The 26,297-nt window shown below is 42.0% G+C and overlaps 2 protein-coding genes across 7 annotated transcripts in view; both read left to right on the top strand.

Annotated features, from left to right (window-relative positions):
- Window positions 1–10,155, top strand: part of crocc2 (ciliary rootlet coiled-coil, rootletin family member 2) — a 43,212-nt gene extending 33,057 nt beyond the window's left edge. Inside the window, exons 25-36 of one of the 6 annotated variants that reach the window (XM_076880052.1) lie at window positions 90–249; window positions 341–508; window positions 2,170–2,554; window positions 2,638–2,768; window positions 2,871–2,991; window positions 3,096–3,250; window positions 3,337–3,777; window positions 4,992–5,141; window positions 5,229–5,420; window positions 7,106–7,237; window positions 8,478–8,657; window positions 10,029–10,155. In XM_076880052.1, coding sequence (XP_076736167.1) covers window positions 90–249; window positions 341–508; window positions 2,170–2,554; window positions 2,638–2,768; window positions 2,871–2,991; window positions 3,096–3,250; window positions 3,337–3,777; window positions 4,992–5,141; window positions 5,229–5,420; window positions 7,106–7,237; window positions 8,478–8,657; window positions 10,029–10,031 — 2,218 coding nt within the window. In that variant the 3' untranslated portion in view covers window positions 10,032–10,155. Of the gene's footprint in view, window positions 1–89; window positions 250–340; window positions 509–2,169; window positions 2,555–2,637; window positions 2,769–2,870; window positions 2,992–3,095; window positions 3,251–3,336; window positions 3,778–4,991; window positions 5,142–5,228; window positions 5,421–7,105; window positions 7,238–8,477; window positions 8,658–8,741; window positions 9,346–10,028 lie in introns of those variants that run through there. The other 5 variants (XM_076880053.1, XM_012919571.4, XM_023155557.3 and 2 more) reach the window with 5 other exon arrangements.
- A 137-nt stretch (window positions 10,156–10,292) lies between these two features.
- The window catches only part of sned1 (sushi, nidogen and EGF-like domains 1), a 30,933-nt gene continuing 14,928 nt past the window's right edge, over window positions 10,293–26,297 (top strand). Inside the window, exons 1-11 of the mRNA XM_004552964.4 lie at window positions 10,293–10,511; window positions 18,261–18,548; window positions 19,294–19,434; window positions 19,572–19,734; window positions 20,752–20,877; window positions 21,119–21,232; window positions 21,804–21,917; window positions 22,431–22,544; window positions 24,314–24,361; window positions 24,452–24,559; window positions 25,899–25,991. Of these exons, the coding sequence (XP_004553021.2) occupies window positions 10,293–10,511; window positions 18,261–18,548; window positions 19,294–19,434; window positions 19,572–19,734; window positions 20,752–20,877; window positions 21,119–21,232; window positions 21,804–21,917; window positions 22,431–22,544; window positions 24,314–24,361; window positions 24,452–24,559; window positions 25,899–25,991 (1,528 nt within the window). The remainder of the gene's footprint in view (window positions 10,512–18,260; window positions 18,549–19,293; window positions 19,435–19,571; window positions 19,735–20,751; window positions 20,878–21,118; window positions 21,233–21,803; window positions 21,918–22,430; window positions 22,545–24,313; window positions 24,362–24,451; window positions 24,560–25,898; window positions 25,992–26,297) is intronic.

The following is a 26,297-nucleotide window of genomic DNA, read 5'->3' as shown; positions in this document are numbered from 1 at the left end:
CCATGCAAGGCACGTTGCTATAATCGTCCACCAACAGTGGATGTTTATCATATTTTTTAATGTGTAAATATTAACCACGTCTTGACTAGTTTGAGACGAGCTGTGGAGGAGAATGAGCAGAAAGTGGCCGTCTTAGAGGAGCAGAGGAGCTCAATGCAACAAGAGGCAACAGCTCTTCGGAGCGGCATGAGAGAGCTGGAGAAGTCTCGTCTGCAAGCGCGCAGAGAGCTGCAGGAACTGCGCAGACAGGTGAAGAATGACTGAGGTCACTGGTTTCCATCTGATTTATTTGAAATGAAGAATTATATCGGAGTAATTTGTGCTGTGCTGACATGAACAGGTAAAGGTCCTCGAAGGAGAGAACATCCGGCAGAAACAGGAACTGCGAGAGCTGCAGGCCAGGGTATGTGAGGAGGAGCAGAAGGAGGAGGAGGCACGTCGTGAGGCTTTCACCCTCAAGCAGAGAGTGCTGGAGTGTGAAGCTGGCAGGGAAGCGGTGCTAAACGAGGTAGAAGGCCTCCGGGAGTTAGTATGCTAACAACACGCTAGAGCAAACATTCAACCTTGGCTAACATACCTCACATGTCACACTCACACAGTGACAGTCAGCATGAACCATAACACACTACTGCGCAGTGGGTTTGAAAAATCCAAATGTTGCTCAACATTTTAGCAAATTATTGAATTATAAATTCATTATTCAAGCTCTTCAGTCCCATAAATTCACATTGAGGGTCCCTAAATTCCCATGACCCCTTCCAGCAGTAAGTGAATATCGGGTGGATGTGTGTATTCTGCATGCCAGAATAAATTGATGATCATTATGATATATTAGAACGCTGATTAATGATGATGTTTCCCTTTTCAAACTACATATAAACCAGTCTGTAAGCTCAGTAAACCACTTTAGGTAATGGCCAATATATTCTCCAGTTTGATCTGAAACAGGCCGGACCAAGAACGTTTTTAACATAAAACATCTCCACATTATCTAAAACCAATCTGAAAACAAATGATCAAAAATAAACTCGTGAAAATAGAAGCAAAAAAATAAGTTACACGTAACAGCAAGTCTGCAAAAAGTGCAAAACCTGTACGTTCAGAATATTTTGGAGCTATACAGCAGTAACTTCATTTCTTTATAAGCAAACATGCAACATTGCTACAGTGGTTAGGGCTATCGCCTCACAGCAAGAGGGTTGTGGGTTTGAATCCACTGGCCAATATAGAAGAACAGTTCTATATTTCTTATTCCCGATGCTAAATACCTCTCAGCATTAACTATGTCCCACCAAAACACACTTTGTCCCACATGTAGCTTGTTGGGATCCCATCACTTAAAGTGGTCTGCATCTTTGAAACTCTTCCTTTAAACCCAAATGGAAAATAAACAGAAAGAATTGACAGGATTGTGGGTTTCATGTTATGATTTACTCGTGAGACTGATGCCCTTTTGCGTTTTTCTAGAAACAAGTGCAAACGGACACCCTCATCTTCATATGAGAAAAGCCTGATGTATAAAACTTAAACATTTGCTATTGGAGGAAAGTTTGTTTTTATTTCTCTGACATGTAGTGGGTTATAAAGAAGGGTCAGGGTTCCACAGTATATTAATCAATTGTTGTTACTCCTTATTTTCTCATTTCTGAGGCTCTATCAGTGAAGTCGACAAGCTTGTCATCGGGAAACAGATGAACTTCTTAAAGCCATGTTGTTTTTATTTACACAGCTACATTTAGGCCACTAAAAATCCTTTGGAGCATGATTGGAACTACAGTTATCAATAATAATGTTTTAAATGACAGTTTTTCAGTGTTGTAGATCAATTTATGTTCACATTATTAATGCTGCAGTTAAACAGTTAAAGATTCAAATACATGTAAAGATGTAAAAAAAATTTAAAAAAAGATAATCATCATCATCATCATTTACAAGATTGACATATTTTGTAGTGAGATTTTGGTCTCTTTAACGTTTTGGTTAAGGAGCATTTAATAACCTGTTAATTTATTAGGTCGAGCTGTGTCCTCAAATTATAATAGATTACAAATTCTGTTATTGGTTTATCGCATTTATCACATGAACACTGCTAAACATTTTCTACTTTATGTAATTAACACATGATGGACCATATTTAGTTTTGCTGATTTTTTCTTGGTGTTTGCACAGGTCGCAGGTTTACAGCGTCGTGTGATGGAGCTGGAGTCCACGGAGCATCAGAACCGAGAGCTACTGCAGGAAAAAGAAACTTTTCAGCGGCAGAGTGACCAGAGGCACAGGGAAACCACCGCCCAGCTGGAGGCAGCACTGGAAGATGCCAGGGCGCAAATCAAAGAACTCTCCATGCAGGTTGGTGTTGCTAAAAACAAGGCCCAGAGCGTGGAGGAGCAGCTGGAAGTGAGCGATGCCAAATGCAGGGACCTGGAGCTCAAGCTGGCGGGGCTGTATGCAGCTCTGCGCCGCACTGTTGGCATCAACCACGTGAGGCTTTCAGACAAACCAGGGTCACGAAGACGGTTTCCTTCCCCTTGGAGAAGCCACTTCTATTCAAAAGGTATAGTTGGGTCTTACAATAGGGCATCATGGTGCCATGTTTCTCTCTGAAAAATTGAATCGATGAGTGTGGTGTCTGGTCAGGAGGAGAGAGTGTGGCCAATGGATCTCTGCTCTCCGTGGCCTATGGTGAAGACAAAGAGCTTGACTTGGAATCAGTCAATACAGCCCTGCGGGAATTCCAGCAAGAACTCACAGATGCTCAAAGAGACAGGGTATATTTAAAAATCTTAATAACTGATTATAAGTTCAATGATTCAAACTCTGATATTATAGTCATATTTTTTTCACTTAAATAATGGCTTTGCTTTCCTCAGGATGAAGCCAAGGCTCAGGTAGTCAGTCTAACTCAGCATGTGACTGAACTCAAAGACAGTCAGGATAAATCATCCTCCCAACTACTACAACTACAAAAGTCTCTGAAGCAATTAGAGGAGGGTAAAAACCCACTGAACTCTTCACTCATACACAAACTAGCAGTAGTTATTTGCCTAAGCAAGCAATATGTTTTACATATATAACAGATACATATATTCTTTCAGGAAAACGAGACGTGGAAGAACGATTGAACCAGGCACACACTTCGCTTTCCCTGCAGGAAGAAGCAGCACATTGCACAGAGAGAGAGAAGAGAAGCCTTGAAGAGGAGCTCAGGGCTAGTCTGCAAGCCGCTCAGGCTGAATCCAGAGCACTTCAGGTACGTAAAAAGCAAAATATTGTTGAGAGAAATGTTGACAGCATCTTCTTTGAGGCTGAGGAAATCCTGTTCTTCTCCCTCTACAGGACAAGTTGGAGGTTGTTCAACAGTTAGAAACTTGTTCAAATTCAGAACAGCAGAAACTGAAGGAGTCTCTGGAGGCAGCAGAAGGCAGGGTGAGAAGTCTGGAGCTTTCTCAACGTGCTCTCGAAGGCGAGCTGCAGAGGGCCCAGCTGAGAGTGGCAGAGCTGGATGCTGAGGCAGGTGCATTACAGGAGAGGCTGACGGACATGAGGAGAAAACTGGGTGAGAGTGAAGACCGGTGCGCGGCGCTGAGGTTTAGTGAGGAGAGACTGGCCACGTCATTGGCTCAAGCTGAACAACATGAGAGTCAGCTGAGAGAGCAGATTCACAAACTGTCAAACACCCTCAGTGACAGCAGGAGCAACACGGGAGCCCTGCAGGAGCAGATAACGCAGCTGCAGAGGGCTCTGACTGCCAGCGAGCAGGACCGAAGGCTGCTGCAGGTACAGTCTCTCACCTGAACCCTCCATCCAGCAGGAGAACAACTCCCATGTTTTAGCTGGCCTCATCAGCTCTGGCATATTTTTTATTTACTCTGCTGTGGTTTCATTCAAACTCGTCAAAATCTGAGCAGTAAATTAAGCGCTACATCTATCCCACCGAGCATTTTATCCGTTGATTAGAGGTCTAAAAGATTCTAAATGGTCCGTGGCAATCAAGACTGAAATTGGGTTAAATGTGAAATTAAAAAGTGAAATTAAGTTGATCTTTCGATTCGATTGGACTTTTGTGACACAATGTCCAACTGCGCTAAAATAAATGAATTGTTGATAATGTATCAATACTCTGCATTCACTCATTTGGCTAAAAATCTTCCGTCTGCGTACCCAATAAAGGAAAGAGTAAAAGTGTCATGACTTCAACCAAACAGGGGATTTCAACAGCCATTTGTCGGAGTAAATGTCCTAATATTTGCTAATATTTGCTAACATGGTGCCACAAGTGAAAGAAGCACCTGGAAACCAAATGTCCCTTCTGAGAGAAACTTCAAAAGAGAGCTGGCTCTGAACCAGAGGCAACAAGACTGTTGGTTGGACTCTGATTGTGCCTGATACGGAGATGAAGGCAAGATGTAAGCTAGTGGAGTATTCTTGCAAAAACATTTTACAAACGGGCTTTCACAAAAACCAAACAGAAACTGATGGATATGACACATGATCTAGAGGCTAATTTGCACAGAAATGAATACATCTGTGCCTTGAATTGTTTGGCTTGTCTTTGGTGTAACTTGGGCACAAAAGGTTTTCAAAAACACTGATTTAGATTTGGAAGGTGCAAATGAATATGTTTAGTAAGGCGACCAAAGTGTATCAAGAGGGGTTATTTGAGTTACTTCTGCACTCTTATTAGTAGTCTGGCCATTTTGCTCTGACCGCTCTCTGGATATTTTCTCTTTTACAGACTATTTTCTGTAAATCTTAGAGATGGTTATGTGGGAAAATCCCAGGAGCTCATTAGTTTCTGAAATACTTAGACCACCTGTCAAAACCCAACAACATTCAGACTATCTTAAATCATCATTCTTTTACACTTTGGTGCTCAGTTTGAACTTCAGCAGGTCATCTTGACCATGTCTAAATGCTTTACTGGACAGGGTCCTTCCGTGAAAAAGGTGATCCATTGCGTTGTGTTTTTGTCGATGTGCATGTGTCCATAGGAACGTCTGGATAAAACACGAGACGCCCTTTCAGAAAGTAAGAGGCTGAACCACATGCTCGCAGAGCAGAACCAGAACCTTCAAAGAGTCCAAGAAAACTCAAACTTTAATATTTCTGAGCTAGAGAAACATAACAGAACACTAAAGGAGGTGAGTCACAGTGGTAGAAGTGTAAGCAAATACAGGTACAAAGGTCAAGACACTGTTTTGATGTGTGGTTGATTAACTGTGTCCCAGAGCCTAAAGCAACAGCAGGAGGCTGAGCTTCAAACCTCCCAGCAGCTGCACAGAGAGAAGAAAGAACTCCAAGAAAAGGTCGCCAATCTCCAGAGCTTCTTGCAAAAGCTCCAGAGTGAGAGAGCTGAGATCGAGAAGGTGGTGACACGCTTTGGTAAAGACAAATCTGCACTTAGAAAGGCGCTGGAGAAGGTGAGCTGATTGGCCTGCTGCACAGTGCTTTCAAACACTGATTACACTTATCAGCTTTCTCCCCGAAATTCAGAAAGCTCGGTGAGATTCTGTGTGGCTGTTGTGTCAGTGTGTAAAAATAAAACCTGAAACAATTAGCATTAAAAACTAATACATTTTGGCAAGTGCTATACAAATAAACTTTATTATTTAAACAAGGGATCACCAAAAATGCAAAACAGGAGAAACATCCATAATCTTTAGTTGCTTTACTTCTTATTAAACCCTGAAGGGCCAAAGCTTTACTTTAGGAGCTAACATGGCTGAGTAAAGTTTTTTTTTTTTTTTAAGATTGTGTTTCTCATATCAGTGTAGTTTCCTTTATTTATGAGAGATGTTCTAAAATACTCTAATGTCATTATTTATGGAATCTAAGTAATTTTATCCAAATCCATCATATTTCCACCTGATCTTTATGCCATACTGTTCCACTGTAGAAGGGATGTATTGCCTGAAACTACACCCGCCTCTGAAAGCTACCAACTGTTTATCCAAACAGAGACCAGTACCAGGGAGATAGTATTTGGGTATCTGGGCAACAAACAGTTTTCCAAATAAGCAGCAAGTTTGTCCGAACTCTGGTTGCTCTGGTTGTCAAACGAACAAAAAAACTTGGACTTTTTAATATCTCTTAATGTTTCTGTAGTTCTGTTAGCCGTGATGCACGAATGCACAAATATATTTTACACAAAATCCCCATTATCCTCGTCACACCAGTGGACCGGTTCCTGTGAAAACTATGAAAAGTTGTAAGAAAAGTAAATTGACAGATTTATAATGTTTACAATTAAAAATATCACAACAGCACGTGTAAATATATGTGTGGGGTTACTGGAATGTTAAAGTCAGTCGATCAAGACACGGTATACACGAGATTTCAGTCAGGTGTTAGAATACACTGATTGTTAAAAATGTTTTACTTGTGTGTGTGGCACACAAAACCTAATATTATAAAGCTGCCAGCCTTAACAAGCACAGGGGAAAACACAGATGCTGTAGTTATAAATAAGCATGAAAGAGGATTATTCATTATTTGGGGCTTTTATGTCATAAATCAACATAAAAGTAAAAAAAATAAGAACAGTAGTGACAAATACTGAGAATGAATCCCAGTTACTAAAAAGCAAAAAGCTGAAACAAGGCATTAAAGCCACGATCTTAATTATTTTTTTAAACCCAGGCCCTAAAGTATTACTCTGCTTTTGGTCAGTGGACCTAAAAGATATTTTTGCTGAATATGAGGTAAAATATCTGTAATATACGAGAAAGCCAAACCACAATTGGCTTTAAATGTAATTAAAGACTGCAAATTCTACAACTGCTGGAAGCCTTTGTGTGACAGCAGCCAGGTCTGAAGTAATCCACGTTTAGTGTTGGTCAGAAGGCTCCTGGACCAAGTGAAGACATATAAGACACATAAAAATACTGAACACTGTCTTTATTATTCTGTAGTTTAGTGTTATTATTTCCTGAGCTTTCTGTTTGCTGTAGAAAGTCATCCCAAACTGAGGGAAATACGGAGGTGGACTGTGGGAACCGAGAGGCTCTGTGCTCGGCTTCTGCTACACCGATTACAGGAAGGCACACGGGTGCAGAACAATCATGGTAAAGTCGTTCACGTTATGTCACCCTCGTGCTGTTGTCAGGTGGAGATGGAGAGGTTGAGGAAGGAGGAGGAGGCAGCATCTGTCGCCAGAGCACGAGAGGAGCTGGAGCAGAGGGTGCGGAGCCTGGAGCAGCAGCTGGCTGGAAAACAGAACGAGATGCAGACTCTGCAGGTGAGAAGCTCCAGGATTACAGCAGAGGACGAGCAGGGACTGCACTGGCAGCACAAACTGTTTTATAGGATCTATACGTAATCCTCAAACAATCCAGCTGTTCCAGCAACTGAAATTATGGTTATATTTTCATCATTTTTAATGGCTATGTTGTTTCTCATAGCATCCTGTTTCCTTCATCTATCACAGACAATCTAAAGTTTTCTAGTGTTCGTAATGATGATGTTAAAAACTCCAAATAAACGGAAAAAATCATTTCAGCTGTCATCGCTTCAAGATACTGAATTTAATTGACACTGAGTCATTTCTGTGCACTCCATCGCTGCTAGAGACAGTATGAAAGATTGATTGGTTAGTGTAGTCAACTCAATGCGATGAGCAAGGGTTGGATCTGACTTTGAAACCACACACCACACACACCCGGGATAATCTTTCTTTCTGGCTCTAATAACAACTATAATTTACAAAATGGACTTCATGTTTTACTTAGTATGACCTGAAAGTAGAGTCCATAAACTCATCAGAACATTTTTATTGTAAAAGGATTGAAGGACAAGCAGTACCAGCAAACAGTTTCACAGCAAATATCATAAAGACATATAGTAGATTGAAAAGGAAAATTACAGCGTCGTCGCATGTTTTTTATCATTAAACAAAAAGTAATTTTAAGTGCTTAAATAATGACTCACCTGACTAACCTAATTAAAACGACTCTAAGATGATGTTTCTGAGATAAATACCATCCATTTTCCACTGGTGGGTCAGTCTTGTTATGACCTACGATGTACATACTCATGTACATGTACATACATATAGAATTGACTGGGCTAACTCAGTTAAGCCTTTCTGGACCCAAAGAAGAAGACTTTCCCATCTCAAAGTTCAGGAGTTAAACTCTAAGTTTGTGGTTTCTGGAACAGGATCCAGATGTTGTACAGCTGTGGCATTCAGGTGTGGCAGAGAGAGAGAGAGAGAGAGAGAGAGAGAGAGAGAGAGACGGTGTCTTCCATAAAGAAGCCAAAATGTCAGTGGATCTGACAGCAGCCTATAAAGACACAACAAAAGAAATGTGTAAATCAGAAAATGCAGAAGTTAAAGACAGCTGCCTTCCAAATAATGTGTTTGTAAAAATTTGTGATCAGAGAACCCCACCAGGAGACACTAAAAGTACACAAAAACCCGAATTTGACCTTTTCTCTCTGTGTTTTCAGTCTCATAATCTTTTCTGAATTGTCCTCAGGCCCACATCTCCCAGTCAGAGCATGCTCACGCACACCGCCTCCTGGAGGTGACAGCACGCCACCACCAGGAGTTGGATATGGAGACGGAGCGTCTGAGAGACAATCAGCTTCAGGCAGAGCAGGCTTTGGAGAGCAGGGAGAAGGCACATCGACAGAGGGTCAGAGGCCTCGAAGAACAGGTATTTTAAATCTACCTGTGAATGTTTTCTGTGTGATTACAGATATTGTTTTTTTTTGTTTTTTTTATCTGGGGTTTTTTGCAGTTGCTGGCGCTCAAAGAGCAGCTCGATCAGGAGACGAGAAGACGACAGGCCTATTTCAATCAGATGCTTCAGCCCGGCGTGTAGTGAGAGTGAGAGCGTGCTCCTCCGCCTCTGTTGGCTGCTTCCCAACAGCGTTACGTTTCAAACTACATCTCCATACAGAGAAACCCACTCCTGCATTCGCTCCCACCTCGCACATGTGCACACAGGATTACATTAATCCAAAGGAAAACTCAACAACAACAAACAAAGAGCGTTTTGTTTATAAGTGAACTGGATGTGCCAAATTGTTTTAAGGATTTCCTCTGACTCACCGCAGTTGGCGTTTCTAAGTCTGCTCATGCTGTGTCAGTTTTCTTGGTTCATACTTTCTTCTTTTTCCTAGATTTTTATTTTATTTTTGCAAACTCATTTGTCATATTGATCATGTGAATCCCAGTAAGAATATATATGAGTGCAGATCCAAATATTTAGAATAGTCATTTGCAGATTTTAAAAGATTTTTTCTTAGGATGTCAAAAAGACTAAATAAATGAATGTTATCATGTGTGGTGTTTGACTTAATCAGTACTAATGGTGCAGAAGTTTTGATTATTTTCAATAAACTAAAGCGCAGTTTCAAAGTTTCACAATAGTGTTGGCTCTTTCACGACGTGTGAGTTTTGCACTCTTACAGCATTTGTGAATTTAGTGTTTCTTGTTTTCCTGTGTGAGAGAATGACCTTCTGTCGCTGTTGCCATAGATTTCTGTCAAAGATAGGTGCACACTCCTCATGATCCTTTAAAAGTTCACTGCCACTTATCCTGTAATCATCCACAACCCTGAACTATCGCAGTAGCATGTTTTCATTCTGACTTTGAGTTTCTTAAACACCAGTAACCCGTTTCCATTTTCTTCCATTTAAATTCACACTTATTTCCCCAACAGTTCACACACATGTCTTCTCACTGTGTCACATAGCAGGAGTTTCACTGAAAGGGGAAAATCCTGTCAGTTTCTTTAAAGCAGCCCTTTGATTACCATAGATCCGCCCAGTGCTTATCCAGTTACCGGCCTCGTTCTAGCTATTGGCTAGAAGGAGCTAATTATGCAAGGTAGTGAATCCCTGTGGGGGAGGTGGGGCCAAAGCTGAAAGAACTCCTTTGGCAAGCAGAATAGAGCTTTTATTGAGGATATTTCTAAGCTGACTATCAGGGACCAAATCACTGGATTGTTTTTAAAAAAAAAAATCTCAGCTGAATCAGGTTGCTCCCCCTCTTTCATTCCTTTCCTTCGTTTCATTTCAGTGAGACAGAGTGTAGCTCATGCAGTGCCCAGCAGAAAGCAGAATGCAAGGAATCTGCAGTATTCCCCTGTCTCACACAAGAAGCCCAGTTCACCACTGAAGGACAAGTGAGGAGAACCAGAGAGCAGTCAGAGGAGGATTCAGAGGGAGAACGTGCGGTCTTGTCTTGTTCTGCTCTGCTCTGCTCTTGTTGCCTCAGGTGTACGCGCTCCTCCCTCTCCTCCGCTGTGCCTGCTGTCAGCTCCATCCCTGGGTGGCTGAGGCCATGGTGCTGGTGCTGGAAGCCCTGCTGCCCTGCTTCTGCACCCTCTTCTTCCTGACCCTGCTGCCCGGCGTGGAACCCGCTGTGCCCCTGGAGGACTTCTACCCCTTTGGCCGGGACAAGGGGGACTCCCAGACCATTGCTCAGGATGACGGCGGCTCCGGGCTCCTGGAGATCTCTGTTGCATTCCCCTTCTTTGGAGACAGGCACACAGGACTCTATGTGAGTACAGAGGAGTGTGTTTCTGCTGATGTGTTTTGAAATCACTGGTTATGAGTGTGCATGCACTTGGTAGCTGGCAATTGGATCTGAAATGTTGTGGATCGTATAAGAGCCTCAGGGAGCTGAGATGTGGCACACAGCCAAATACTACATTGCGGTACCCTCAGAGAATTTGTATACGTTCATGTAGAATATCGCGTTTTCCCCTCACGGGTGTAATCATACTCCTCTGTGACTTTCTCTTTACATCTGCCCCTTTCTGCACTCTGAGGTCCCTCGAGTGCACAGAGGCAGAGCAAGAGACAAACTATTAGCAGCACAGTGGTAACTCCTGTTATAATAAATCTGCAAAGAGCTGTTAAAGGAAGTGACAGTTTGTGTTCTTACTGTCGCCGCAGCATCTGTGAGTGGTTCTCTTTTCAGAAGGAGCGAGAGAGCGGAGGGAAAATATGCACAGCAGAGAGAGAGAGAGAAACAGCACTCATGGGAGGAAGCCCAACGGTTTGACAAGGATTTTCGCACAGCACAGTGAAACAGCCTTTGATCTGCCTTTGTCATGTATTGGGTTCGGTTCCAGCGCATGGAAAGGCAGAACTCCCTTAAATCAACACCACCTGTTGTGGTGAGGCATCTGCGTTTGCGCTTCATATCTCCCCTTCCTCCCTCTTCAAACACTGGGCGAGGGAGGCTGAGGAACCATGGCAACAATGGGCAAGGTCAGAGGTTGTTTTTCTAATCTGAGCGTTTACGCCACGAGCGGTGAGGTCAGCTCCCTCATGTGGAAAAATGTAAAACTCTCCTGCATCTAAACGCAGCGTAAAGACAGAGACGCGATGTTTACGAGCACAACTGCTGGCACTTCTCCTTTAACAATACTGATACTCTGCAGTGAAATTAGACAAGATAAGACATGTTGCTGTTTGCTTGGCTTGTTGATCTTAGACTGAATTATCATCTGATAGAGAGATAACAATCTAAATCTGAAAAATGTGCTGTGTTGGTAGTGATGTGATACCCCGTGGCTCTTGCTTTGCGTCTCATTCTGAGGTCAGAGAAAGCAAAAGCAAATTATAGAAACCACTTGAAATTACAGTCACGCTTGTTTTAAAACCTCACCTGAATCCATTTAACATGCGCTGTAAAGCAGGCGGCCCACAGGGCAATATCTGCCACCAGAGAGCTGCTTTGAACAGGTAATATTTCAGTGAGTACTAAAGGGGTAAATTTGTATGAATAATTTCTCCCAGGACTTTGTTCCAAGCCTCTGGGCTACATGGAAGCTGCAGAATCAGACTGGTTTTAGATGGTTTGTGGGCGCTGTCACGCTTCATTATCATAACTGATTCTGCTGAGCAGTAAACATGCCTCGGAGCGTATTTCTGAACCAGGACGTCTTGTTTGCAGGAGTTTCCGTAGATTTAAGGATCATCACAGCCATGCAGCGCTTGTTTACAGATACTTTTAATGTCACCTAAGATACCGACTTGGTCCCACTCCAGTCCCATTTCTGCCTCGTAACCAGGCTGTCCCTCTGTTACGGTCTGTGTCAGGGAGTTTTCTCATGTTTCTCTCCTCCTCCAGGTCCTCCCTCCCCTCCTCCCTTCCTCCCACGCCTCAGATAACATGGCAGGGGTCTTCCCCCTGGAACTGTCCAGCTGCTTTATCTGAGAAATGACCAATCACTTTAACATAATGCAGATGTATCTGCAAAGAATCTTAGAGGGCTTCTAAACAATGCGTTTCATGGATTAACTACTCTTACGGATGACCGGCGTAAACACAGCGAAGGAGCACATCCAAGGTCAGAGAGGAAAGAACACAAGTTTAAAAGCAGATGTGAGAATAGACGGGCACGATCAAAGGGAGTTAGTGCAGAGAGAAACTCTCATGGATAGTGGAAAAAGTCCCAAGTCTTTCAGTGGATTAAATAGACTGTCACTGGAAATAAATGCACGTAAACAACATTTCAGTACATTTAAATGTTTCCACCGAGAACGTTCTACAGCATATCTGTATTTTTACAGATTACACATCTGCTAGTGCTGATCTGGTCTTCTGAAGAGCACCAACACTTTGTACAGTTTCATTCACTCGTTTCACTCACCACCGTGTATGGCCCAAATATGTGTGCGTAGAGTTTTATTCTTTGTACTCTGCATGGGTGCATTTTACATGCATGTGTAGGATGAGAGATGTGTGTTATATTAGAAGCAGTTCATCCTCCAATGGAAACGATTTTTCTGCACATACTTAAAAACATCTTAAAGTGTTCAAGTGAATGATGCTCTTTTAAAGAATCGGGCTTTTGGGAATACACTTCTTCTCTTTGTTGCAGAGAGTTAGCGGAGGAGGCTGATGCCACTTTGAAGCAGTTTAAGGGAAATGTCTCTAAAACTAACACTTACTCACAATGGGAGTACTTCAGCTACAGCAAAGCTGGAGTATTTATTTGTTCACAGGTAATGCATGACCCAAAAATAAATGAAATGCCCCACTGTTCACCGGTGTGTGTAGGAATGTCCCAACAATGTTAATCAATCTCAGCTCATGAGGAAAAACTTTTGTTAGTTTTGTTGATGGAAGAAGTCAAGCATCTCGTATTTGCTTAGTTATGGCCACAGTGATTCTTTCTGAGATTCGGGACTTTTATTCGTGATGACTGAGCAATGCCTGCGTGCTCTTGCACATGCACTACACAAAGGTCAAGTGTGTGGTGGTGATTGCCCGATGAATGCCTGGCCTGGGTGTTCCCAGCACTCAGGATAAAACAATACAGTTCTGTATGTAAGAACGAAATGTAGGCTTTTTCTTTGGCAGTACATACAAAGCAACAGATTCGACTCCAACTCGTACACGTGTCAAGTGCCCCCAAAAAATACTGACTCTTAATATTTTTTTGTGTGGAGACAAACACGTTGCATTAAAGCAATGTAAAAAAAAAAAATCTACTACACGCACAAAAAAACGGGTGAGGTCCAAACACCAAGAAACATAGAGCACAATCAATCTTATGGTGGCCCTCACGAAAAACGTCATGACAGGAAGCAATCATAAAAATATAGATTTATTTAATCATCATGAAAAAGTCATCAAAATACAAAAAGTAATGCGTTAAAATGTTACAGTACACTAAAGAATCGTATACATGTATATATTGATCACATTCATTTTTTTAACTGTCTACAAAAGCATTATAAGCACAAACCACATCATGAATAAAAGTGTCAAACCTAAAAATCTTCTAACAGTGAGAGATTATTGATAGTTTGCACTGATGACGACTCATTGCGAAACACATTTACTTTGCCCACGGGCAAGATGAATGTGACGAGCGACACAGGGCTCTGACCCGCGCACTCATTGGCTAACAATGTTTTAATCTGTTTTTGGATTATCGTCCTTTCTGACACAGAATGGCCAAAATTTACAAAACAGACTTTATGTTCCATTTAGCACGACTCAATATGAATCCCCACAGTAGACTTGTGACTTTTGACCATTAACATCTGGTAAAGGCCCTCAGCGACCCTGAATTGGATAAGTGGGAGAAAATGGGTGGTTGGATGGACCCGAAATAAGTGAATGAGGCCATAAACTCAAAGGAAAGTGTTTATTGAGGTCAGGGCTGAGGGACATTATCCCATAGACTTCTAGAGGACTGGAATCTTTTTCCAGCCACAGGTATCAGCCCCTGGAGGCCATTAAAAAGAATGCAGTTGTAAAGCTACATCCATCTCTTATACTGTGTATGGTCTTCCTCAGTAATTGATTTTTGTTAGAAGAATATTTAGCAGTGCTGGTATTCTGTTTGGTTTTGTATGTGGCAGAATGTGAAGAAAAAAAGACTGAAGGTGGGATATTTCACAAAGTGTGAAGTCAGCAGCTGATTTTGGACTCTGCATTTTGAAACTTTAATCCTGGTGTTTTGGTTGCCATCATTTTTGGTTATGTTGCCAACAGAAGTGACTAACTCCAGTATCTAGTATTTTAAAAAAGCCCAATGTAGAAGAGGGAGAACAATGAAACCTTTATGTTTCCCAGGATGGGAACAAAATTGCCACAAAATTAGACATTTTAACATGGAAGTCTATGGGGACTGGGTCACTTTTGGAGTCAGCCTCAAGTGGGCACTCATGGAGTTGCAATTTATGGCTTCGTTTTTCAACCCAAGAGATTGCTGCTTGATTGTAACCTGTAGATGACAAATGAGGTCCTTGATAGAAGTCATTTTAAGCTCTTGCACTTTTAACTGTATGACTGACAAATTAAGACTTTATTTGAGTGCCTTTACGTATATATTACACCAACCCTCCACTTCACCCGTTCTGTGAAAGCATTTCAGTGCTTCCCTGCAGTTGTCGACAGGATTTATTGCCTCGCTCTAAACTCTTTGTAGCATAAGGTGAGCCGGGGCTAAGGAGTTACAGGCCAAGTGCACAGACTGTAGACTGCAGTCACTTCCTCTGGTCTCGTCAAATAATTGGACAGGGTTGTAGCTGTGAAACCTCCGTTTCTGACAAGGAAAACTAATGTTTTCCTGAGCCGATCCATGGGCACCTTTTTCATTTAGGGGTTTGCTTTGGCTTGACTTAAGCCAGATGAAAGTTTATTTTACTACATAAATTGCTCAGCTCTAAAGAAAACCACCCAAGCAAAATCCTGGATGTATCCGGCAAAGAATTCCCAAAAAATAACAAGAGCGTTTGGAAGAAGCAGAAAGAAGTGGCACCGTTCAGAGTGAGAGTAAGAAATATGGGGCGAGAGATGCTTCTTACAAGGTTGAATGATCGCACCACTCTTCGGTCTGACTCTGACCTTGGTCACGTTACAGCGCAACACATGGCACTGGCTTTGAACCCATTCACTCTCCCACGAGTGTGATGTAGGAACATCCTTCTCCGGTTTGGTACAATCTAGTTAGAAAACGCAAGCACAGGAAAATAATGCGATATGATGCAAAGCAATAGGGTCCCAAGTTCATTTTTATTCCTCTGAGGTCATTTTCATATTAAAGTAGCATTAAAAAAAACCCAAAGAAGTATAAATACACTTCTTTAAGCCGTTCCAGATGCTACAAGAGATTCGATTAGGTGATTAAACATATTCCAGTATTAGAATATACACTCTATTTAGTGTTCATGACTTCCTACACTAATTCTGCTGTAAGATGATTCACTTCCAGACCGCTGCCACCACAGGTCTCTCATTAGTGGGCATGTGGGTGTGCAAGGTTTGTAATTCATGTGCGTCCTTCCATTCCTTTAGCGCTGTGCCCTCTCTCTTGTTTTTCTCCCAGTATCGGATGGCGCTCTGGCTGACCTCCGGGCCCTGCCCCTGCACTCGCTCCAATGTTTCCCCCCCACACATTGGCCACATTCTCACCACATCACCCTGGTGCAGAGGGGAAGGCTGTGGTCGGGCAATTAACTGAGCCCCCGTGCTGTGCCAAACAAAACTTCCTCTGCTGTTTTTACAGCAAAGTCCTTCAAATTATGGTTTTCATACATGCGTGGAGCAGAGCTGAGCCATCTGACGTTGCTTTGTCACTGTCATATGCAGCTCGGCCTGAATGTTAAAAGAGAGGTAAAGTTCACGCCAGAGTTTAGCGGAAACAGGGTTGGTGCTATGAAGGGAAGAATCTCATGCTGTGGGTGCACAGAAATAATGCATGAATGAAAGCCTTTCACACGGATTCAGCCCTTTATCCCGCAGAACTTTCCTCTCCACTCAGGTTTAATCGTACCTGTCAACATCGGGATTTGAAAAAGTTTTTCCTGCACTCTGCCCAGACCGTCCCTTCACCCCTACCGCTGGCCAAATAGCCTTACATCAGTGGTTCTTATACTTTCGAAGCCAGGGAACATTTACAAGGATGCTCTCATAATTCCACTTAGCTGGTTTGGGTTTGGCATCACTTGATCATGAAGACTGACTCAAATGTTTGTCCATGCTCACCAGCTAGCTAGCAAGCACAAATCCAGATACAATATGATGCTTTAAGAGCTACAGTGCTCCCAGTTTGGAACAGCAAAATGATGGACTTATAGATAATTACTTTGTGGACCACTAGTTTGAGAACCATGATCCTACATATAGACAAGGATTGGAAGACTGAATATTCAGGGATTGGGTTCACTAGTTCAACACAACTCCTAACCTTTCCTAATGTCCAAGAAAAATTTCATTTTTCAGGAATCAGGAGAACATGAATTATACTGGGAACAGTGGTTTATTTTAATTTTTTTTTTTTTTTTTTTAAAAAGAACAACAATTAATAAATTGTAAAATTATGTGCTCTTATGTGGGCTGATCCCCACAGAGGTTACTGCTGGAAAGCACCAGTTTCATTTTGTGTGGGTGCAATTATCTTTTCTGAACCCCAGCTGGTGAACACTGTGACCCATTTGTATTATGTCATTTAATGAATAGTTGGGTTTCAGATCCACTCTTTTTTATGCACAAAGTCCGCACAGGTAGACTCCTTCCTAAATTATGCTTAATTTTCTCACTTTCTTATTGCAGTGTCCCTTCAGGAGGAGAGTATCCTAGCTATTATCCCAGGTGTTTTTGTGGCTACAATTGAAAAACCTAATGACAGTCATGCTGCTTAATTGAAAAGAGGACAGCTCAGAGGAAAGCTGAATGTGTATGTGATTGTGTGTATTCAAAAAGGTGACCACGAAGAATGGGCAGATTGCAGCTTTTGTGCAAATTTCTCATCCAAACTTTATAATAATTTGTAACAACAAATTTTATAAAAACGTGTCCACCTGAATTTCTGAGAACTAGTTTCAGTGGCCTGTCTCATTCTTGGTTCCAGGGTTAAAGTTTGAACTTTGAGCTGAGCACCAAGCAAACATACATACATACATATATATAACAACATTATGGATAATTTAGCAGAACAAAGTTCTGATATTAATGTTATTTCCAATGCAGCTGGAGACCAACTAAACGTGTATACCACAGAAGAGTCAACTGTGCCCTCTGCTCTCTGCTCTGACTGTGTCATGAGGCTTTCTCCTTTCAAAGCGGTCTGTGAAGAGCGTCACTGTCTCTGCTCTTTTTGACACGTGTCAGGTTAGGTATGTAATGTCCTCTCTGTAGGTTCTCCTGGGCAACTCTAGGGAAACTTAGTTTTTAATAAATAAATGATCCTGTTTTTGGCCTCTATAAGTCCAGCTGTTTCGATTGTAACGATATAAAAGAAAGAAAATCCAGAAATAAACCAATAAATATATATTTTTCCTGATTATTAGTGTGACTCTTGATGTAATATCTGATGACTTCCCAATCAGTTAATCAAGTGATTAATTCATTACTTTACATATTTTAAGAAGCTTATATTCTGCCATGCAGTAGAACATCCATGCACATTTCTCACAGGGGACAGATTCGTTTACCTGGTTATTTTGCTGCGGGCAAATGTATGGATTTACAGACCGTGAAGTTCTTCCTGCTGTGATGACTTTGCAGGTGTGTGATCAGCAGAAACTGGGTTTTTTCAGCTGCCGTCGTTATTTGAAATAAAAGTAGTGTCTGTTCGCTACACGAAAGTGCAAACATCCGTTATGGGAACTTTCACCACCCCATGCTGCTGTTTATTTTGTGAGGTCAGAAATGCTCCCTCCAGCTCTTCCTCAGCACGCTAACCCCACCAAGTCCTCCAAAGAATTCACAGTGGTTAAATCTGATATGTAAATCTATCAGTTTATTACTGATTTAACTCCAGCTGTTCCTCCGTCTCAGGTTAACAACAATGGCCTTGTGTCCTTCCTGAGAGAGGTGTCGCAGTTCACACCTGTAGCTTTTCCAATCGCTGGAGACAGAAGGGTCGTGGCGCCGTTCTGGGCTGATGTGGACAACCGTCGAGCCGGGACAGTCTTCTACAGAGAGAGCCAGGATCCTGTGATCCTCAGGAAGGCTTCGGGTGATGTCAGGACGTACTTTTCAGAGTTCCCCAACTTCAATGCAACGTGGGTCCACATCTCTACATGGCATCAAGTCACCTTCTTTGGAGGAAACTCTCAAACACCAGTATGAATTCTCATTTAACATCCTGCAACCATGTAGACGCAGTACAATGAGGGCCTATCATGCTCATTTCCAATTCTATTTATTTATTTATTTTAAATCTGCATTCAAATGAATACAATCAGCATGAATTTATTTTGTCTTCTGGAATGGTTTGTGCCAGAAAAAGGTTTAGAAATAATGTTTAAGGGGCAAGTTTTGATTGGTTGCCCCTCAAAAACAGAAAGTTTGAACAGCAGGTTTGTGGGACTAATGTGGTTGCATCTTAAAGATCCAAAAGTAGAAAAACAATTAGCTGAAAGCTTGTATAGAGACGAGCTACCTCCTGCTGCCCATTAGCAGGAATGCAGATTGAAGGCACTTCTGCTCTTTGTTTCATCTTTTATCTACAGTCTTTTATGAGCTGAGTGTTTAGAGCAGTCTGAAGTCTGAGCTTTTAGTTCACAGCAATTGCTTTTGCATACACTGACCTCATTTTTGAAACCTTGACCATGTTTAATATGATCATCCAACAATGGAACAGGAGATACATGGCAGAGTATAAGGAAAAACAGAACTAGCCCTCTTTAAAGTGTCTTTAGGGTCTAGATAAGTGACTCTTAACCAGGGATATAGTTTGGTTTCTTGAGTCTTACAGTAGTTTTATATGAATGGCCTGAGTAAATCATCACCTTGAGGATTCTGATTCTTACAGAATTTCCTAGAAATCAGGAAGCCATTTATCTGAGCCTGTTTCTCTTCTCTGCAGGTGAATACTTTCCAAGTGGTGCTCATTACAGACGGAGAGCTTTCCTTCACTATATTCCAATACAATAACATCACTTGGACCACAGGCATGCATGCCAGCAGCGGAGGAAACCTCATTGGGCTAGGCGGGATTGCAGCACAGGTAAGGTCACATGTTTATCTGCAGACGTTGTACCTCCGGTGTGATACGCTCTCCGACAGCATTAATCTAAACTGTAATTCAGCTTTTTTTATTTTCTTTTCTTTTTTCTTTTCTTTATTATGTCTGCCTCTTCCCAGGCAGGTTTTAACGCTGGTGATGGCAAGCGCTATTTCAACATCCCTGGCTCTCGCACAGCTGATGTCGTAAATGTTGAGGCAACCACCAATGTGGGCTTCCCGGGCAGATGGGTCTTCCGCATAGATGACGCAAATGTAGAAGTGGGAAGCTGCAATAACTCTGGTAAGTGCTGGTCTTTGGGGATTAGTTCTTCAAATCCACTTTGTTGTCTTAAGGAAAGCTACTGTGCTCATTTTAGCTTCATTTTAATGTTCTTGGACTCAGATTTGCATGATTCATAGCTCAAAATAATCCTTATTTGTCTTATATTGGACTTTGGTGCAGCCCTTTAGTTCAGTGTCCTAGTCTGGAACAAACCATTTAGCTTCTTTTCTTTTTAAATAAAAGAGACTAGAATGTGGTAAATGTAGATGTTAGATTATTTTCCCTAACACAGCATAAACTTAGAGCAAGGCCTGGATAAGTAATAGCACTGGTGCCGGACACCATCTAAACAGGTAGACCTCACAAGTAAAGCAGAGATTTAGGTATAATAAACAGACACAGTGATCATTTCCACCTCCTTATTTTTATGAAGAACCTTACTAGAGTTGCTTTGCATGATTTATAGGTAAAACAATAATCCTTCTTTATCTTCGTTACCGTGTCCCCCAGCTAAGCCACTGCCTAAAACAAAGCTGTTTTTACATAATGTTTGGCTTCCTTTTTAGCTCTTTGTTTTTTGGCTACATCTCAGAAACTGAACTCTTTCACAATACATGACATCATACAGATCCAAGAGTTAAAAAAAATGTTTTAAAACTGAGTGTTCAGAGTCTGAAGCCTGAGCTCTGTGCTCACAGGGATTACTGCACATACTCTGACCTCTTTATTTCAAACTTTGGTTTATGTTTAATATGACACAAGACTGGAACAGTACATATATATGATTTAAAAAAAAACAAGGAAAAGCATAATGCCACCTACCCAGATCTAAAAAACAGATCTAAAACAAATCCTGTCATTGTTAAATTGAATCTAAGGTAAGTTTAGCATAATTAATAAAGTTTTACACTAGTTTTTACACAAGGCTCATCGTCGTGATTCCTCTTGGGTTAAAGTCGTTTTCTAATACAGCCAGATTTTAACACTAAACTTACAAAAGATTAACTAAACAGTTCCATCGACCTCCTTCTGCAGCGTCAGTGTGCCCACACCTCCGCCCATGCCTGAACGGAGGCCAGTGCATCGATGACTGTATTAAAGGCAACCCCTCCTTCACTTGCTCCTGCTTGGCTGGCTTCACCGGTCGAAGATGCCAAATCGGTGAGTTATGGTTCACACTGCTTCCTGTTCTGTCGCTCTGCACATTGTGAATGACTTCCTGACTACCTGAGATGAGGAAAATTAATGTCAGCAGATTTTCTCTGCCTCACCGAAGGGACACCTGGATAATTCCTTAATACCTGTATCAGTTTCTTCTCATTACTTGACCCTGACAAGAGGATTCTCTCAAATTAAAAATGTCATGCTATCTCCTCTGTGTTTTGTGTTCCTGTCACTGTAGATGTCAATGAGTGTGCCTCACAGCCTTGCCAGAACGGAGGGACCTGTAAAGACCAGATTAATAGTTTCATGTGTCAGTGTCCACCTGGTTACACTGGGATTCTTTGTGAAACAGGTAAAACTGACACATTACCATAAAGTGGTATCTTTTCCAGTTGATCATTCATATTTGCAACTTTAAAAATGTACTTTTAACTTAAATGGAAATATATTTTTTATTTAAAATTTCTCCTATTGATCTGGAAGAAATGCAGTTAATTTAAGTAATACATATTTCATATGTCATGCTATCACAGAAAAAGTTTTGTGTGATGTCTGTGGTTTGTTTATTTGCTACAAAGCAGAAAAGCTGAAAACTGCTTATTTCAAACCGTGTGTGAACTGTGGAGTGCCGCACTGTAATTGCTCCAGTTTAGCATTTTCACCACAGAAAAGGTTGAGGGGTTTTGTTTTTTTAGGATATCTTGGTCCAGCCTCTCTGGAGCTTCTGTGCTTCTTCCCACAGTCCAGCCTGTGGAGATGTATCAGACCTCTTTTAATACCTTTCGCAGCCAGCAGCACATACTTGGAGAGTGAGGGGAACAGTGTGGCGGATATATTAATCAGCTGAGTAAATATTCCATGAGCGTGTCTCTCTGTTTCTCTACATGTGTGTGTATGTGCGCACGCTCGTGTGTGTGTTGCAGACATTGACGAGTGCAAAGACAGGCCGTGCTTCAACAACGCGACGTGTGTACGAGGCGCTGGCGCTTTCACCTGTGTGTGTGAGCCGGGTTACACTGGTGTCCTGTGTGAGACAGGTGAGCGGGGGGAAAGTAGGCATCATTCTCCAGAGGAAATATTTTCTGCTGCTTTCTACATCAAACTGAGTCTTTTGGCAGATGCTTCTTTCCAAAGAGCTTCCCAGTCTACCTAGACAAATGGGTTACGGTTGAATGGATTTGCAAACCAACTGGTTTTTTTTGTGGGGGGGGAGAAAGTTCACCAAAGTCACGTCGGCCTCCAAACCAAAAACCTTTTTTTACTAGTTCTCTTTAATTGTTAATGAAACTTGAATCTAATGGTGGATTTAATAATCGAGCTCAGCACAGCTCATGAGTTCTTGTTTGTACATGAGACCAGATTATTGTTAATCCCACACACCTGGTCAGTGAAACTGTACGCTTTCCGGAGGGAAGCTCAGTGCTCCTAATCCAGCAGAGCGTCTTACTCAATAATGTCTCGTTTTTCCCCCTGACGATTAATAAATCTTAATGACTCAACAGCAGATAAAGCTCTCGTGTCTAATTAAGTGGCTTTTGTTAATCCTGCAGACATAGACGAGTGTGAGTCGCAGCCCTGTCTGAATGGAGGGGAGTGCATCGACCGGGTGAACAACTTCACCTGCACGTGCCCCGCTGCTTTCACTGGGACACTCTGTGAGACAGGTGAGCAGAAGAGCGTGTTCAGAGAAGAAGTTCTTGACATAACCTTCCTGTTTAGCTTTCCGTTACGTGGCATTTATCCAAGTGGGTCGAGCACAAAGGGGGAACATTTTTAGGTCTTTTGGAGTGTTTGTAGCTGAGCTGCTTCTCCAGTGTTCCAACATTAGGAATTTCATTCTATTGCCACAGCAAATATTTTCATCGTTCTTTATCACACAGTTTATTTGATGAAGTCAAACAAATGTGCCTTAATAGACATAAATCTTGACAAGAGTAAATATAGCCTTAAATAACAGACAGGGTTACGGGTTTTTTTTTAAAGCTCAGCTATGAGAAACTCTAGTGTTTGGGTCTGTTTAAAGAGCTCAGCAGTTTGTTTGTAATTGAGATTCTGGTCATGGATTTTTACATCCAGAAATATCACTTGTGACCCTAAATACTGAGAAGGCAATGTGTTTGCTGACAGCTGTGTTCAAAAAGGATATGTGAAAGTATGATAAAACATCCCTAATCATGAAGGAGAAAAGTGTGCCAGTTATTTATCGGAGTATGAAGGTTAGTTTCCCTGTGATGAGGTCACCGCTGTATTTATTTGTCCATCCTCCTCATTTCCACAAACTCCAGCAGCAACATCGAGAGCTGAAAAGTAAACCCGGTATCAAGTGCCAAAAAACTTGCAGTTCCACTAATGTCCACTAGAGGCTCTAAAATGAGTCAGTCCCCATAGATTGTCATGTAATAATGTCCAGATCCTTGGATTGCTGTGACCTGGATGACTGAGAGCCTACACAGACATATTTTACTGTGATTATTTTTATGTTGGCTTGAAATAAAATATCTCCCTCTGCTGGTACTGTAGCTTTCTGCAACTTTCTGAAACTTCTGCATGTGTGTCCTTTTCACACTTTGGAGAGGCAAAGTGTGCAATTAGACACAGTGGACCGGCGTGTCCATTTCATGTTTTGCCGTGACACTGCATTGCGCAGACATCTGATCAGCATCTGTTTATCTCAAATTTTAAGATGTTTTCCACTTGAATATGGTGGTGCTGAATCTGTGATCCCTTTATGAAATTTTCTTAACAACAATTCTAAAATGCAGGAAAAATCAGCATTATTTTTTTATGTTTTATCCAAGGATGTAAAGGGTAACGGCGACTAAGCTACAGTTAAACTAAACATGACATTATTATGTGCTTAAAAAACTCACTAAAGTAAAATCAGGTACCTGCATGTGTGTGAATCTTCATAAAGATTTTAAAATTTCTTAAATATTGAAATAGGGTCCAGAGCCCAATCACTAAGCAGTAGCTCAGAGTCGCTCCTCCACATCGAAAGGAACCACTAGTTCAGCATCTGACAAGGATGCTTCCTATGGGAAAGACCCATCACACTCTAGCAAGATGATGGAAATGGCCTGACTTTTAAATAACACCCTTGTAGTCTTACTGTCCCCTCAAAGCCCCCAGAAGAACTGAAGGAGGCGGTGTGGGAGGTCTGGGCATCTCTGCTTAAACTGTTGCCCCTGCATCCAGAACCCTGAAAAGTGCCAGAAAATTAAAAAGAATAAATATAAATAAATAAAATCTGGTGAAAGATATAGTTCTAATGTATAATATAGCTATAATGCTGGCTGTTATGACATTTCATTCATGCCAAACGTACTGGAGTTGTCCTATACGCTCATTTCAGAGTGAGGTAGGCGGTAGGTGAGGAATTATATCTGCTTGAATGAACCACCTTTTAAAGGGCATTCCTGTCTCCCCCTCTCAGAGCTGCTACCAGTTCAGGTCAACCCCACCGAGGCAGAAAACCAGACAGGTAAAAGCAAGCGCAGCTCCAGTTAAAGCTTTGGCAAAACGTTTTCTCATATTATTCACATCACAGCGTTTCACGTTTTTTCATCTCCAGCCTCATGTGAAGAGCTGGACTGCAAGAAGAACCAGATCTGTGAATACACCAGCTCGGGAATCTACAACTGCACGTGTGCTCCAGGCTTCTACGGTGACAACTGTGAAGGTATTGTGCAGCTGGCCCGGCTGATGCTCACTGCAGGCAGCTGGGCAGGTAGAGAGGCAGACTGGGGTATTTGAAGAGGAGCTGTGCTATCCCACAGGAATTTGGATCTCTGCCCTGGAAGAGGCTGCTGTGATGATGGATTATTGTAATTATCAAAACTGACACGGCCTCGCCCAGTTTATTACGGGAACCAGTCGCTTGATGTTGTGAATAATTGTTTTATAGCACATTTTATTAGTTTACCAACAAGAGGAAGTGCTTTGTCTAGACTTAAAACGGCCTCTTTATGAGTCAAAGCTGCTCTATGGTATTCAGGCCATTTCTGCACACAGAGCTGCTGAAATATCCTTCCGCACCGCTACTTGCTTCCCTGCAAGTTGCACCACTCCTGTTGCTTCAGGCACAGCTGCTGCTTGCATAACCAGCTTAATCACAAAATATGTAAAACCCCGCCTAATGCTTCTTTTATAAATGCATATTAAGTCATTTTGTTTTAGGGAAGAAGAACAGCAGCAAAGCTAATTCAATCTCCCAGGAGAGGCTGCTGACACCGACTGATAGCAGTTGTTGCGAGGCTTTATTTCACCCACTGAAAGGCTCTTTAACAGCATTTGAGCCATTGCAAATGCATGCTACTTCTCACCCTTGAGCTGAAATAACTATCAGTGCTTATATAGGCTCTCTTAAATCTCCCAAATACTTTCCTGCCTGGCTCACTTGGAAGGCACAGCGGAAAAAGAAGCACGATCCTCCAAGGAAGAGAAAGTAGTGGGACGCAGAAGTGCCTAATCAGGCTCCCAGATCAAAGCGCCTGGGCCGCACAGGTGGCCAATGAAAGTGGCTCTTGCAAAATTAACAATCCATTAATTGCCCTCGGGGCCTTAAGTTTTGGTCACAAAATATGCTCCATATCATCAGAAAAATAATACCCTCCACCGAGCTCCCGGGACTTCAAAGTGGAGCGGTTTAGCCGCGATACGGCCGCGTGCTTTGATCCACTGCTGCAATTAGGAAGGAGAGGAAAACACAAACATTCTTACAATTTGTACAGAGCGGATGTGCAGCGCGCTGACTGCTAATCTTCTGCTGCTGTGAGCTTTTTTGGAAAAGATTAGGGAAAGAGAAATGACAGCGAATCAATACTTAGTTTACAGTATAGCAGATGAAAGACACTTGGTGCACATATGCAAGCATATGGTGCACATGTTGACCATTTATACCTTCTGTCTATGTTTACACTTGGGCCAACACTGAAAACTTCTTTTAAGTGCATGCTTTTAAGCAGCTGGAGCAAACTTTCCAGCTTTGACTCCCTCTCCTTCTCTCTGTGTGTTTGCAGACGAGTGTCTTTGCCAGAATGGTGGCGTCTGTGTGGACATCAACGGGACCTGTGAGTGCCCTTCAGGCTATACGGGGCTCTACTGTCAGTTCGGTGGGTATGATATGTTTAACCCTATCAGGTGTCATAAAAGACCTTCGATTACTTAAAGATCACAGAAGCAGGGTATATCCAGAAAGGACCCCCCGTGGTTTCCCCACACTAGTGCAGTTAATCGTAAAATGCCCAGTGGCAAAGGATGAGAGCATGTAAAGGGTGAGTGGTGGAAACTCTAAAGATTACTCAAGTACAGCTTTTTATTCTGATTTCTTCTTCTACAGCACATTTTGTATGCAAAATATTGCACATGCAGTTGGATCGAAATTTGGTTGTATTGTTTTTATCCCTCGTAACCTGTAT

Source organism: Maylandia zebra, linkage group LG23, assembly GCF_041146795.1.
Source record: "Maylandia zebra isolate NMK-2024a linkage group LG23, Mzebra_GT3a, whole genome shotgun sequence".
NCBI classification, from domain to species: domain Eukaryota; kingdom Metazoa; phylum Chordata; class Actinopteri; order Cichliformes; family Cichlidae; genus Maylandia; species Maylandia zebra.
The sequence above is the reverse complement of the archived record's forward strand: the minus strand, read 5'-3'. Positions and strand labels throughout refer to the sequence as shown.